The 12,789-nt window shown below is 42.8% G+C and overlaps 1 protein-coding gene across 3 annotated transcripts in view; it reads right to left on the bottom strand.

Moving 5' to 3' along the window:
• Nucleotides 1–12,789, bottom strand: part of pik3r1 (phosphoinositide-3-kinase, regulatory subunit 1 (alpha)) — a 40,152-nt gene that overhangs the window by 7,128 nt on the left and 20,235 nt on the right. For 2 of the 3 annotated variants that reach the window (XM_010878050.5, XM_010878049.5), the window contains 5 exons: nucleotides 8,085–8,177; nucleotides 4,475–4,549; nucleotides 4,231–4,362; nucleotides 3,154–3,355; nucleotides 2,674–2,756 (listed from right to left, as the gene is read on the bottom strand). In XM_010878050.5, the coding sequence (XP_010876352.1) occupies nucleotides 2,674–2,756; nucleotides 3,154–3,355; nucleotides 4,231–4,362; nucleotides 4,475–4,549; nucleotides 8,085–8,177 (585 nt within the window). Of the gene's footprint in view, nucleotides 1–458; nucleotides 1,021–2,673; nucleotides 2,757–3,153; nucleotides 3,356–4,230; nucleotides 4,363–4,474; nucleotides 4,550–8,084; nucleotides 8,178–12,789 lie in introns of those variants that run through there. The other variant, XM_010878052.5, reaches the window with a different exon arrangement.

Here is a 12,789-nt window from a genome sequence, read left to right as displayed (position 1 = left end):
TACAGTCAAAAAGGAACACTCTACACTGTATTACCAAGATGAATCAGCCAGCCTTTACGACCACGCAGCTGAAGAGCACGGTGATATAGTGCACTTCTGAGCTCTCTATATGGAGCCTGTAAGAACCAACATACTAAAAGTAGAACAGTGGAAAAAGTGAGAGACACGATGACAGTCAGACAAAGACATCTGCTAAAGGACTACAATTTAAATGGAAAAAAAAGACAAATGTAAACAGGAGAGAGAAATGCCTTAAGGAGAACCTGTTCTCTTTACAGCTCTAGAAGACGTTTTTTTCTCTTTTTTTTTTTCATAAATCAAAAACCTGTCAGTCTTGTTCCTGTCCTATGACATAGTACAGGGGTACTAAGGCATATTCATCTTTGTATCAATGTGTAGTGAACCCTAAGCTTTTACAGTGTATCAGATAACATTGCGATTATTAAAGATAAACTTACGTTGCAAGTTGTGCATGTTCTGGTAAAGGCACCAGTGGTCAGCTATGAGCTTTGTTTCGTTCCCCCAAAAATGTGTGTAAAAACGTACAAAATCTCAAATCCCTCTGAAAAGTTCCATTCTGTTTCAACCGGAATCTTTGACTTAGTTCTCAGGGAGGTGACGGCCCGGTCCTTGGTACTTAATGAAATCCAGGTAATCCGGTAACTCTCTGGGTTGGCTTGAAGGCATGTGCACCATGCGACTGCTCGCTTGTCTGACTTGCTCCTTGATCTGACACAGGTGGTGTGAGAGTCAGGGAGGGCTGGGACTATGTGCCTCTCTGTACCTATCTCTTGCTCTCTCTGGCTTTCTACCCACCCCCCCCACGTCCGTCTTGTGCTCCCAGTCTTCTCCCTCTGTCTCTACCTCCCCCTCTTTACCTCTCTCTCTTCTGCCATATCTCCTTCTCTCTAAATGTTCTGCCAGGGTGAGGATTGCTGGGCACATAGGGGCCACTGGTTGATGATTACCTGAGCTACTGGGGTTTACCCAGCCAACCTACTCTGAAACCTGGCACTAGTGTCAACCAAGTTTCTCTCTCTCTCTCACACACACACACTCCCTCCCTCCCGCGCACACTCCCTCCCTCCCGCGCACACTCCCTCCCTCCCGCTCTCCCCCTCTTTTTCTCAAAGAAAGGGGGTGGGGAAGGAGGGTGTTCAGTCTTATGATTAACTCAAACAGGTTCAAATATTTGCTTAGTTGGGCACTTTGGGGCTGGGCGGGTGTGTCGAGGGAGGGGTTAGAGAGGGAGGCAGAATGGGGGAGGAGAGTGGCTTTAAGAAGTAGGAGCAGCCGTTGGGCTAACAAGGGGTGCTCTGTGGACCAGACTGAGTTTACAGCCAACCAAATCTAAGTGGGCCTTGGGCTGCTTACTTAAAATAGGCCCCCGGTAACTGGGAGGAACCACGCACACATTAAACACACACACACTGATACAGACACACACTGATACAGACACACACTGATACAGACACACACTGATACAGACACACACTGATACAGACACACACTGATACAGACATCAATTAGAGAACAACGCCTACACAGACAGTGTTCACACGCGTTCTTAAACAGTCTCAAATTTCCTCTCAAAACCACGCAGAGTGACACACAACGTCACACACAGGCGGCGTTAAACTGGTCGAACTTGACCACTGACCTCCAACACTTCCTGGCCCGGTCTACCTCTAGCATAAGCGTGTATTTGTGTGCATGTGTGTGTGTGTTCGCGTGCGCTCTTGTGCGTGCGTGCTTGCTTGCGCACAGCACAAGTGGGTTGACACAGGAAGAGACCTGGCTGGTTCAGCAGAAAGGAAAGTGTGCTTGCCCTTTTCCACCCACTCGCCAGCCCCAGGTGCAAACTACTGACAGCTGAGACGGTCCCTGCAAGACGGACGTTAAATATAGGCCTTAACCCCAACCTGTATGAGCGCTAACAGGTAATAAAAAGGTTTATCAGTCCCAGCCAGGCGATGGGCCTCCTGGGCTGCTCACCTAACGATCTACTGACTGTAAAGCACAACGGTGCTACGCAATGGTATGTCCTCACTTACCATGCCTAGAGAATGGTTTTCATACAGTGTATTCGATTATTCTTATGACCTGAAATTCTCAAATTCTCAAACTCAGCACTATGAGTGATGGAATATACCTACAGCCCAGCTACATGCAATTGCTTTCACTTTGATCTCAACACACCACTGATTTCCTGCTCAAGAGGAAGACATTATCCTTAGCCCCAAACCAAAAATGAACACAAACCATTTTAGACAGAGTGCTGTGTATTGGCAATAAACTACTGCAGCTTAAGCCAAGGCTATATTTTCCAATTTGCATAACTGTTAAGGTTACCTCCTTAAGAATGCTGTGCAAGTTCGACTGAGAGAAATGACAGATGGGTTATAGACAGCTAAAGAAAAGAAGATATTCTGGTATTACAGTTAAAGTCATAAAAATGTGAAAAGTTATACTCAATAAGGCCCAAGTTGGTGCAATTAGGATGATCTTGCCCCACAAACAGCCTGTTTCCTTGCAATGAAGCTGGTACATCCTGTCCTCCGTGCTACGTGCAAGTCCGCATCACAGCCTTAGCTCTACTGCAGTGTATGCAGATGGCCATTCACAGTACCATGCATGAATTGAAACTGCAAGGCAGAGGGCGGAATGTCTTACCTGGAGCTGCCTGGGCTTCAGTCCATTCACTAGTCACAAGGGTCTCAATGATCTTAATGTGAGCATCCGGGCTGGGCTCACAACTGAGGATGAAAAGGTGAGAAGAAGTTAAGTGAGTCAGCAATATCCAGGCCAGCTGACAGGCCCTGCTGTTCTGGTTAATCTTTGCATGTTCTCTCGTGACCCCTTTCCCATCTTTCCTTCTCGTTTACTAATGGTTGGGGCTTCATGCCTAGCTGCTTTAATTGCTACAGCACAGCTGGCGAATAGAAAAGCACCCCAGCTGAAAATCGTTCACAGAGAATGTGTGCATGTTTATGTGCCTGTTCAAGAGGCTTGGTACTCTACAGTGCTTGAGTAGGCACGCTCACCTAAGTGTCTGTGTCCCGGTGTGTAGGGTGCTTGTCTGAGACTGAACTTTAGTGCGTAGGGGGGTCTGTCTGTAAGCATGTCTGTGCACCAGTCTGTCTCTCCACCCACCTAGTGGACTGCTGTCTGAAGAGCATTGGGCTAAAGATCTCGCCCAGGGCACGGGAGCTGAGCCGATTCTTGGGTGCGTTGTGACACACCCGGGACCAGTGGCGCAGCAGGCAGTGCAGGGTGAGCCAGTATTGCACCGGCAAGCTGGGCGCGCTGGCGATGCGTCGCAGCAACTGGGCACACTCCTCTGGGTTCTGCACCTCTGTGAGACCAAGAAACACACACAAACACACACACACACACACACACACACATATATATATATATGACTATGAATGTGTACACACAAGAGCTGCCAAACACTGCAGAAAGCATCCTCAGTTGAAGCTAGAGAGGTTTGCTGAGCAGACTTTAGCACGCTTCCCTTCGACCACTGGGGTAATGGAAAAAGCCCTTGTGCGCAGTTGGGTTAGGAAACCACATTCAGATTGTGTGTACTCAACAATGAGTCAGGAGTGCAAGGTACACTTGCAGGTGATTGGTTAGCACTGAGATATGGGAGATATAGCTTCAGGCTTGTTTTAGATGCGATTTACCACAGAGATCCTGTTTCTGGCCATGTGACAGAAAGATAACCCAGACACTGCTGAGGACCAGAACAGAGGGAGGTGTGGGAGAGGGAAGAAGAACCCAAAAAACTAAAGTAGAAATGCAGAAAAGTGACAGACGGGAGATATAGAGGGAAACAAAGCAAAAATATACAAACTGGAGTTGTGTTTCTCCTCCTCACTTCCTCACACCCAACAGGGGGATATTGACACTAGGTCCAGGTCCTCTGGGTTTCCTCCAAAGGTACAGAGTGTTCAATAGCTAGGCCAGCTGAAGATTAGGTTAGGGCTGCCGCTGTGAGCCAATCATTAACTAGACACCATGTACCTTTGGGTTGAGGCAGGGCTCACTGAAAGCCTGTATTCAAATATTCTGTATTCAAATATTCAGAGAGCTACCAACATATTCAAAAAACACCACATGTAGATTTGGACTTGACCAATTCTCCAGTAGAAAACTAATGGGAAGGTGTGTACTCAGATGAGAGAAACTGCAAGTGTTACAACGTCACAAAATGTGTGTTTGTACCTTGGGCGGTGTGAACCAGCTGAGCGTAAATGACCACTGGGATGACAGGCTGGGGAAGATCCTGCAGGTACCGACGGAGACCATCACACAGCATCTGCAGGTCCATCTGGTCCAGGTCTGGAGACGGAGGATCTGAACACACACACACACACACAATGTCTGACACTTTTCCTGTCCTTCTGGGTGGAAAGTAAGATAAATAATGATAAATAATGTTGGTGTACGTCATGAGCACGAGTCATACCAGTGTCAAAGCACTGTCGGACATCAAGTCCACCACCGGCTGTGAAGGTTTGGTACAGTGTTGGGTTATCTAGACCTACAGAGATTTAAAGAGGACATAAGCCACTAGAATAGATGCAATTGCATTGATTGCTAGAAAGTAAAAAAATAAAAAACATTCAGGGACATTCAATCATGTTGTTGATATGCAGCACTAAACTACTTCAGACTGGAATAATTCACTAAACTAAAATACCAAGGCACGTTATTTAAAAACATAAAACTGTGCCAGTTATCTTTCAATGCAAAAAAAATAAAAAATAAAAAAATATATATTTGTAAGCATTTTAATCAGATTTAGCTCACTTGGTAAGAGCATAACACTTGTCACAGCAGGTTTGTGTGTTTGATTTCCATAGGGGCCCAGTACAAACATGCACCAAAGGGTGGGCTGTAGACGTCTACAGATTATTATTTTTTAAGGCCGAGAATGATCATTAGGATACAAAAATGCCAATATCAGATTAATTGATATTATATTTGATTTAAATAATTACACAGCATGAACAGTAAGCAATTTCAATTTAATTTCTTAATACATTACATCAATAAAATAGATATGGATAGTCGCCCAAATAATGAACAGTCATCAGTATTGGTGCAAGAACGCGTGCAAGCAAGGCAGGCATATCCGGCTTATAAACCAGAGACCGGGGGTGCGTAATCTGGTGCATTTTACACATATTTATGACTAAACAGTGTGAGTTCTCAACAAGAATAATTGAAAGCATTCAGTAATTAAAGTATTAGCCAATATGTTACATTTTTATACCCCACACACGTGAAGTCCAGTTATAAGCTGTAGTAATGAGGATCTGGTGGGCATAATGTTGGGAGGTCTGGGGTGATGTGACGAGGAACAGGTGTAATAGTGCTATAGTGAAATAGTGGAGAGGTCACGGTCACCGTGACAGTGAAGGCTACTATAAATATATTTTTCTAATTCATTAACAATTTCAAACAATTTATTTAACTCATATTTTTTGGGACTATTCTATAGTTTGATGACGACCCAGTAGATGAACTGATGCTCTGGCTGGATGGTGATGCTGCGGAGGAGGATGTGTATGCTAATAGGGCCGATTCGTATGCTAACGGCGACAAACGGGGTTCGGTTCTGGCTGTTAATGTTCGTCTGAAAGGCTTGGCGATTCTAGTGATAAGAGCCCGCTGAATGTCCATCTCATCGCTAACGTTAGTTTGAAACAATTAACTAACTTACAGTATGGCCAACAAGAAGACGAAAACAATTAGCTCACGTGTCAGTCAGAAATACGCAACGTTAAATGTTTCAAGCACATGCCAACTTTTTCCACACACAGAGTCAAAAATGATTTGGTCCATGTGTTTACCTACAGCCGACAGTCGGCAAACGCAGCCTCACAACAAACTGTTCATTCATTTTTGCGTACTTTTAACTTGGATCTCTTACCTGCGTACATGGACAGAACATTGCATAGCTCATACTCAAAATGCATGCAGGCCTGTTACACGTTAAGCTCATTTTCTAATTTCTCTCATCCCTAGCTGCAACCTTATTCAAATGAGTGCCCAAAAACAAATAACAGATTTGTTCATCGATTCTGGCAAATCCACAAGACTGAAGAGGGCCAGTATTCAGCAAACGTACCAAAACTAGTGACCTCAAATGTGAAACTCATGGGCTGATTTGAAATGGATACAGCAACCCAGAGAGATAAGAAAATTCTGAAATAGGAGAGGAAAATGTGTTGACGGATGAAGAAATGACTGCTGCGCTCAGCACACTTCTATCACCCTTCCTCCAACAAGGCACACATACATTGCTCAACCTCCATAGGATTTCACATCATACTGGGGACATAATAGCATAGTGTAATGACCGAACATTGGACCCATGGGACATGCCAGAGGAGATGATCTTTCTTGACGACGGGGCAAACACAGCCAAGGCTATCAAGGTATTGCACTGGATTAAGCTCCTGCTCTTGGATTGTTTTGTTTCTGATCCGACATCTCCCAATCAGGCTTGATAAAACCCATCTACCACGTGTCGGGAACACAGTGTTCTTGAATATAAACCAGAAAATCTTGTCCGGTTGTGCATGCACATGAGTGGGAGCGCATACACACACACACACACACAACTTTCTTTCCTTGCCGGGACCAAACATTGACACAGAAATCAATTGTCCCTAGCCCTTTCTTTTCCCGAACCTTATCAAGTCAACGAGTGGACGGTATGTGAATACTTGTCTAGAACACAGCCATCATTGTCATAAAGAACAGTACCAGTCAAAAGTTTGGACACACTCATTCAAGGGTATTTAGCCATTTTTAACTATTTTCCACATTGTAGAATAATAGTGAAAACATCGAAACTAAGAAATAACATCATGTGGTAACCAAAAGAAAAAGTGTTAATCAAATCTGACAGATTTGGACACCTTTGCAGGGTACTATAAATATATTTATTGAAAAATAGCTTGAAGTACAAACTGCGGCATTAGATTATTATAGAGCACCTTCTTCATCCAACAACCATTAAGCAAATCACTTATTTCATTTTCCTCACTGCCCCTGCTTTCACACACTCTATGCACACAGATCTTCAGTAAGGGGGAAACAGTGAGCTAGAACAATGTTTTCTAGCCACTGAGGTACACATTCCTTAGAGCTTGTCTAGAGAGAGGTGCAGTGTGGAATATCTAAAGACAACATTAGTGTCAAGAAATGTTCCATGGTTTCTAAATAATAACAACAAGAACAAAATGCAGAAAAATGAAAATATTGTCGTATTTGCATTATTTGACTTTATATAACAAGCCCAAAAAAGCTGTATACTTAAAGCATATAATATTGTATATCCACTTATGTTGTACTTGAAATATACTCTGAATCCCTGGTAGCTGAGCAGAATTCCAAGCAGAAATGTATTGGCCGTCACCTCTGCCTGCTAACAGTTCCATCCGATAATGATCAACGCACGGCCAAAAGAATGTTATTACATTCACATTGTTGTCGGAATAATCAATTTTATTCATCCAAACAATTTGTTTCTCCTTGTTTTTTAGTCAAGCACTTATTTTGGGACTGCCAGGGTTAATTTAATATAGCGATAAGCCTATACCTGAACTCTGAAGATGAATTTAACTTTTGAGATGCAATCTACCCTGCCACATGTGAACGGCACGCACTTTGAAAAAAAAGAGTCATTTACCTTTCAATGTATTCTTCTTGTGCCTTATTGCACTGCTCATTCCATATTGTTTCTTGTGAATTATTAATCAAATACATTTATATTAAATTGATATAACTTTCCGGTGCATAGCCTAGTTAGCGTTGGTCCAGTAATGGAAACACTTTCTGGTTTGAGTCACAGCACCAACAAGGAGAAAATCTGTAGACTGATCTTGAGCAAGGAACTTAAACCTGGCTCTTAACCACTGTAAATTGCTTGAAATAAGTGTACAAAATTAGTAATATGTGGCATAATTTTTTCTTTTATGTCAGATAAAGATATTTGACTAGTCTTGCATATACAAATAGCCTTTCCTTTACTAGTTCAGTGTGTACTTGCCAGCTTAGCTTACCTTTCCTCTCGATGGCCTCCAGTAGCCGTGCCAGCATTGGGGGAGCCGTCTCTGGGGGAGCAAACTGCTCTGTCAGGTCCAGTAGGGCTGAACCTGGAAAACAAAAGGAGAGTTCGTGTTTTCAATCTTTACATTTTTATGCCATTACCATTATAAAAGTAGTCTTTAAGATTCAACACATGTAGCATTGGGCAATGTCTGGAATGACACACAGTCCCATCAACCAAAGTAGGCAAAATCGTGTGTATGGTGTGCCTGAGTGACATGAAAATCCAATATATAATAATAATAACTATTATAATAATAACGAACTGTGCGTTTTATACTCCTCCAACTCATTATTAGTTATTGATACATTATTAGCTAATTGTTCCTGGAGTTCTGAACCTCCTCTTGAACTAGTATGCTTTAACGTCTGGCTACAGGGCGCATCTCCAATGCCACTTGTAATAATACAATGAGAGCGGGACAGCATTGGAATGTAGGGGCAGTTGTGGCCCAAGCTTTGCTGGAGGTGGCTGGGAAGAACAGCAGGTGCAGGCAGCCTCCGGGGGTGAAGCAGTAGGCCTATAGCAAGACTGTCTTTGGAGCGGAAGGTATTTATCCAGGTTCTTCCGGTCTTTTTCCTCTTCCGACTCGGACAAAACCAAACTGAATAAGCCGCACTCCAACAGTGGCGCATTTAGAAGAGCAAGGCCCTCTGTCTCCTTTAGAGCCGTCAAAAAAGACGACCAGAGATGCCGCTGGGCCACCACACTATTTGCCATGACGCATCCAGCACACACCGCCAAAGCCTGCATCAACAGCAAAATAGTGCCCTGCGGTTGTTGCCACCTCCACCTCATCCAGAGACAGGGCAGTGTGGCCAGTCGAGAGCCTGGACAAGAGAGGCTGCCAGCAAAGCCATGTTATTGGCTGTGCCAAAGTTATGTTTGAAGTTGATCTTTATAAAAAAATGTATTGATTGAGATATTCTTCATTACCAATTAGTTTTTGCCAGCCTGTCTGTCAGTTTGCATTGACTTGTAGCTTTCACATATTCTTTTTTGACACTTGCAGTATTCCCCCCCCCCCCCGACCCTAAACCACCCTGGACTAGCTAATACTATTCCAGCCTCGTCTGGTTAGGGAAAGGGGTCAAGTTGTCTCATTGTTTAAAATGTTGTCTTGTAAATGTTAGAGGCAGGATCCTACACAGTCTATGTTTGAATAAAACATTTGTCACCATCAATTGTCAATGGAATTGATATATTGCCCAGCCCTAAATCGATCATAAAATACTGGAGGCTAAAATAAATAAAGACAGGAAAAGGATGAACTGAATGCTAGTCTACATTCACATGACAATTTTTTTCAATGATTCTGAAGGTAAAATGGAATAATTCAAAAATGTTTACTAAAATCGTTCAACCTTGCTGTAGCAAAGCCATAAGCTAATTATTGGTAACAGGGAGTAAATTCATCCTGTCCTCTCCAACACACCACAAAGTGGTCCATTTTGGGATTCCACTTCAGCCCCACCTTGCCCCCAGGCAGACTATTAATAAATCAATCCCCACGTTGTCATGCATTCAGACGTCTTGACGTGGTGAGCAGGAGAGCGGCTGTAACTTTCAAATTCGCAGGGATTTTGGCAGTGGAGCGTGACTTCAAAAGGTATAGAAGCAGACAGCAGACCAAAAGAGTGGTGGAAACCCAAAACGCAACCATGCACAATCAAACGATTCAGGTAGGAAAGGTGCTGAGCAGTAGATACAATTAAGGTCTCGTTGGGGTGGACCAAGGGGATTTGCAAACACCCTGTGATTTTCATAAGACAAGTTAGGTCTGAGCCCACCCCCCACACACTTTTTTCCTTCCATTAGATCTTAGCATCCAGGTGTGGACATGAAAGGGTCTGGGGGCTGGCACAGATTTTATTTGGATTTGTCAAAAGGCTATTTTGAAAGAGCACTTTTCTGAAAGGTCCAACTGTTCTGGGCTTTGAGTCTACAGTTTCAAACAGAGACAAACATGAATGGAGCCCCTTTCAGGTTCATTTTCCTCCCTCTTTACCCTGAAATTATTACTTTTTTTTAATGGGCACGATACTGGGCATCTAGCATTGCTATCTATGCATACTTGCCGGTTATTCGCCTGAAAACAGACGCTCCACCATGAGGTTGCTTGCTTTGCTAAATTATGATCTGCCACATTTAACACCACGTCCTCATTAGCGGACTGAAAGCTATGGAAAATGTTTTCTGGTTGCGTGTGAACTGAATGGATTAGCAGAGAGAATTTCAGCAACCAAACACGCTCAACCCAATGTAGACTAAAAAGACATCATCTGGGAAACATTACTGTGTGGAACGGACCACACGGACCAGAAAGAGAGGCATTTACTTAGAAGCAGTGAGCTTTGAGGTACAAGCTACAACACCAATGTTTCCTCATATAGAGAGCTAGACATCGAGTGCCACTTCTGCGCGACTTGAAAGTATAACCTTCCAACCCAGACAGATATCCTACACTGCTGTCCCTTCCACTGCCAAAGAACTTGGCCTCCCGCTTCTGGGAAACTCACTTCACATCCGTGGGCTAAATTTACACCTGGCCCCACTGCTACTAAAAGTCAATATGTAAGACAACAACTTTAGGCCTAGATAGTTTCATAATGTTCTAGTATGTCAGTAGTAGTAAACTTTGGTTGAATATAACAGAAATGTATCAGGTTTGTTTAAACATGGTAATTGTTTGTTCTCTATCATTATTAGACCTAGTAAAGTACACGTTTTTGTAAGCAATTTTTAAACGCAAACTTTCTGAAGGTACGCTGTAACGCCTAAGGATGAATTCAAAGATTGATCATTTACATTTATCTGAGGGTTGAGAAACTCAAAGTTTCATACTTTTACATACTTCCCTCTTCTTGGGATTCAAACCCATAACCCTGGCAGTACAAACACTATGCTCTTACCAAGTGAGTTACACAAGATCATAATATAGTTGCCTAGGCTATGCAAAAGAAAAACACATTTTAAAACAAAAAGCTATACAATGGAGTTTCTGCTGAGGCTCTACAATGATCCATGCTACATTAGAGAAGAGGGGAGATGTAAGCTATGGCAAATGGGGAATAAGGGATGGCATGTTGATCAGCCAATTCACACAGCACTGCTGTCCAATTTAAACATACATTTTACAAAACAGTTAACATTTTCATGACAGCACTATTGACAATGGCTGTCAATCATCGTTTATGTTATCCTAATATCTCCCTACCAGTGTCAGTAATATATTTTTTCTAAACTTAAAAACAACAAATACGTCATTATGACTTTGACCACACTATCACTACTTTGCTGAGTAAAATCCCATGCTACCTACCCTTTAAAAGAAATACACCACCTAAAGTAAAATGCTACTTCTACACACACACACACACACACACACGTTAATATTGACCCAGAAATCCATGTTCTCTTTTCCTTAGCCCTAAACCTAACCCTCAACTTAACCTGGCCCGGACCTTAATAACCTAACTCAGAAATAGAAATCGCATTTTTCTCTAGTCACAACCTGCCAAAAACTCTTGTGGGGAGCTATTTTTCAGGTTTTACTATCCTATATTTTATAAATTGTTTTACCTGGTAAATGCTTACAACATATGCTTACTTACAACAACTCTCTCAGGGACAGAACATGTTCATTCACCTTGTCAGCTCAGGGATTAGAACCAGCAACCGTTCATCTACTGGGCCAACATTTCATTTTGTCACAAAAAGGCCACTCCTTCTTGATTACTTTTGTTACAATATTTTTATTCTAATACTCCAAGTATTGATTCAGGTTTTTTTTTTGGTTTGTTGGATTTACATTTTCTTCCCTCAGGCCAAATTGGTTGGAGAACATTCCCTCAAACCACAGTACAATTCAAAGTGTCCGGGGTCTGGGGCTGTGTTTATTTACTCTATCCATAGCTGCCCTGCGAGTAACATGGGGAGGGGGAGGTAAAGTTACTTCTCAGTACCATCGGGCAACTTGATCATTCCAACACCGACAGGCCAGTGTCAAGTGACAGACAGAAAATTTCAGAAATGTTAAGGCCTAAGAGTTGGTGATTTCCATGAAGGGCTGGCACAGGATCAAGTGAGATCAAATAAAGAGTTCTGATGGAGGAACCTCAGGTTTAGAGAGGTCTAGAGAAAGAGAGAGGCAGATGCAAGAATGAGGCAAAAAGATAGACATAGAGAGGCACAGTCAGAGGGCCAAACAGACAGTATATTAACTCCCTTCTCTGGCCCCATTACTCAGTTGAGAGTAAAACAGGGCAAATATACATGTAGGGTTAGATTTCATTGCAGTTTCTCCACCAGCTAAGAATGGGAATATTTTTTAGCTGTCTGCATTATTAGAATACCAATAACATAACATCTCACCCAGACTTGAAACAATTACTCAAAGTCAAAATGCAGCCTATTGCTAGATAGGCTAGGCATGAAACAAAATCCTCCACCCCCCAAGAAACCTGCCTCCTTCTCATTTAGAAACACTTCAGAAAAGTGAGCACTGAATGTACAATTAACCCTGGTCTTGTTTTCACAGCAGCTGGGACCTCTGTACCAATCAGAGCACTCTGTAAATGTCATCTCTATGAGTAACTGGTTGCCCTGACAACTTAAGGAGAGCCCTAGAAGGAGAGCAAGAGGAGGGCCCCCTCTTG

This window comes from Esox lucius, chromosome 14 (genome assembly GCF_011004845.1).
Source record: "Esox lucius isolate fEsoLuc1 chromosome 14, fEsoLuc1.pri, whole genome shotgun sequence".
NCBI classification, from domain to species: Eukaryota; Metazoa; Chordata; class Actinopteri; order Esociformes; family Esocidae; genus Esox; species Esox lucius.
Note: the sequence above shows the minus strand (reverse complement) of the source record. Positions and strands in the feature narration are given on the sequence as shown.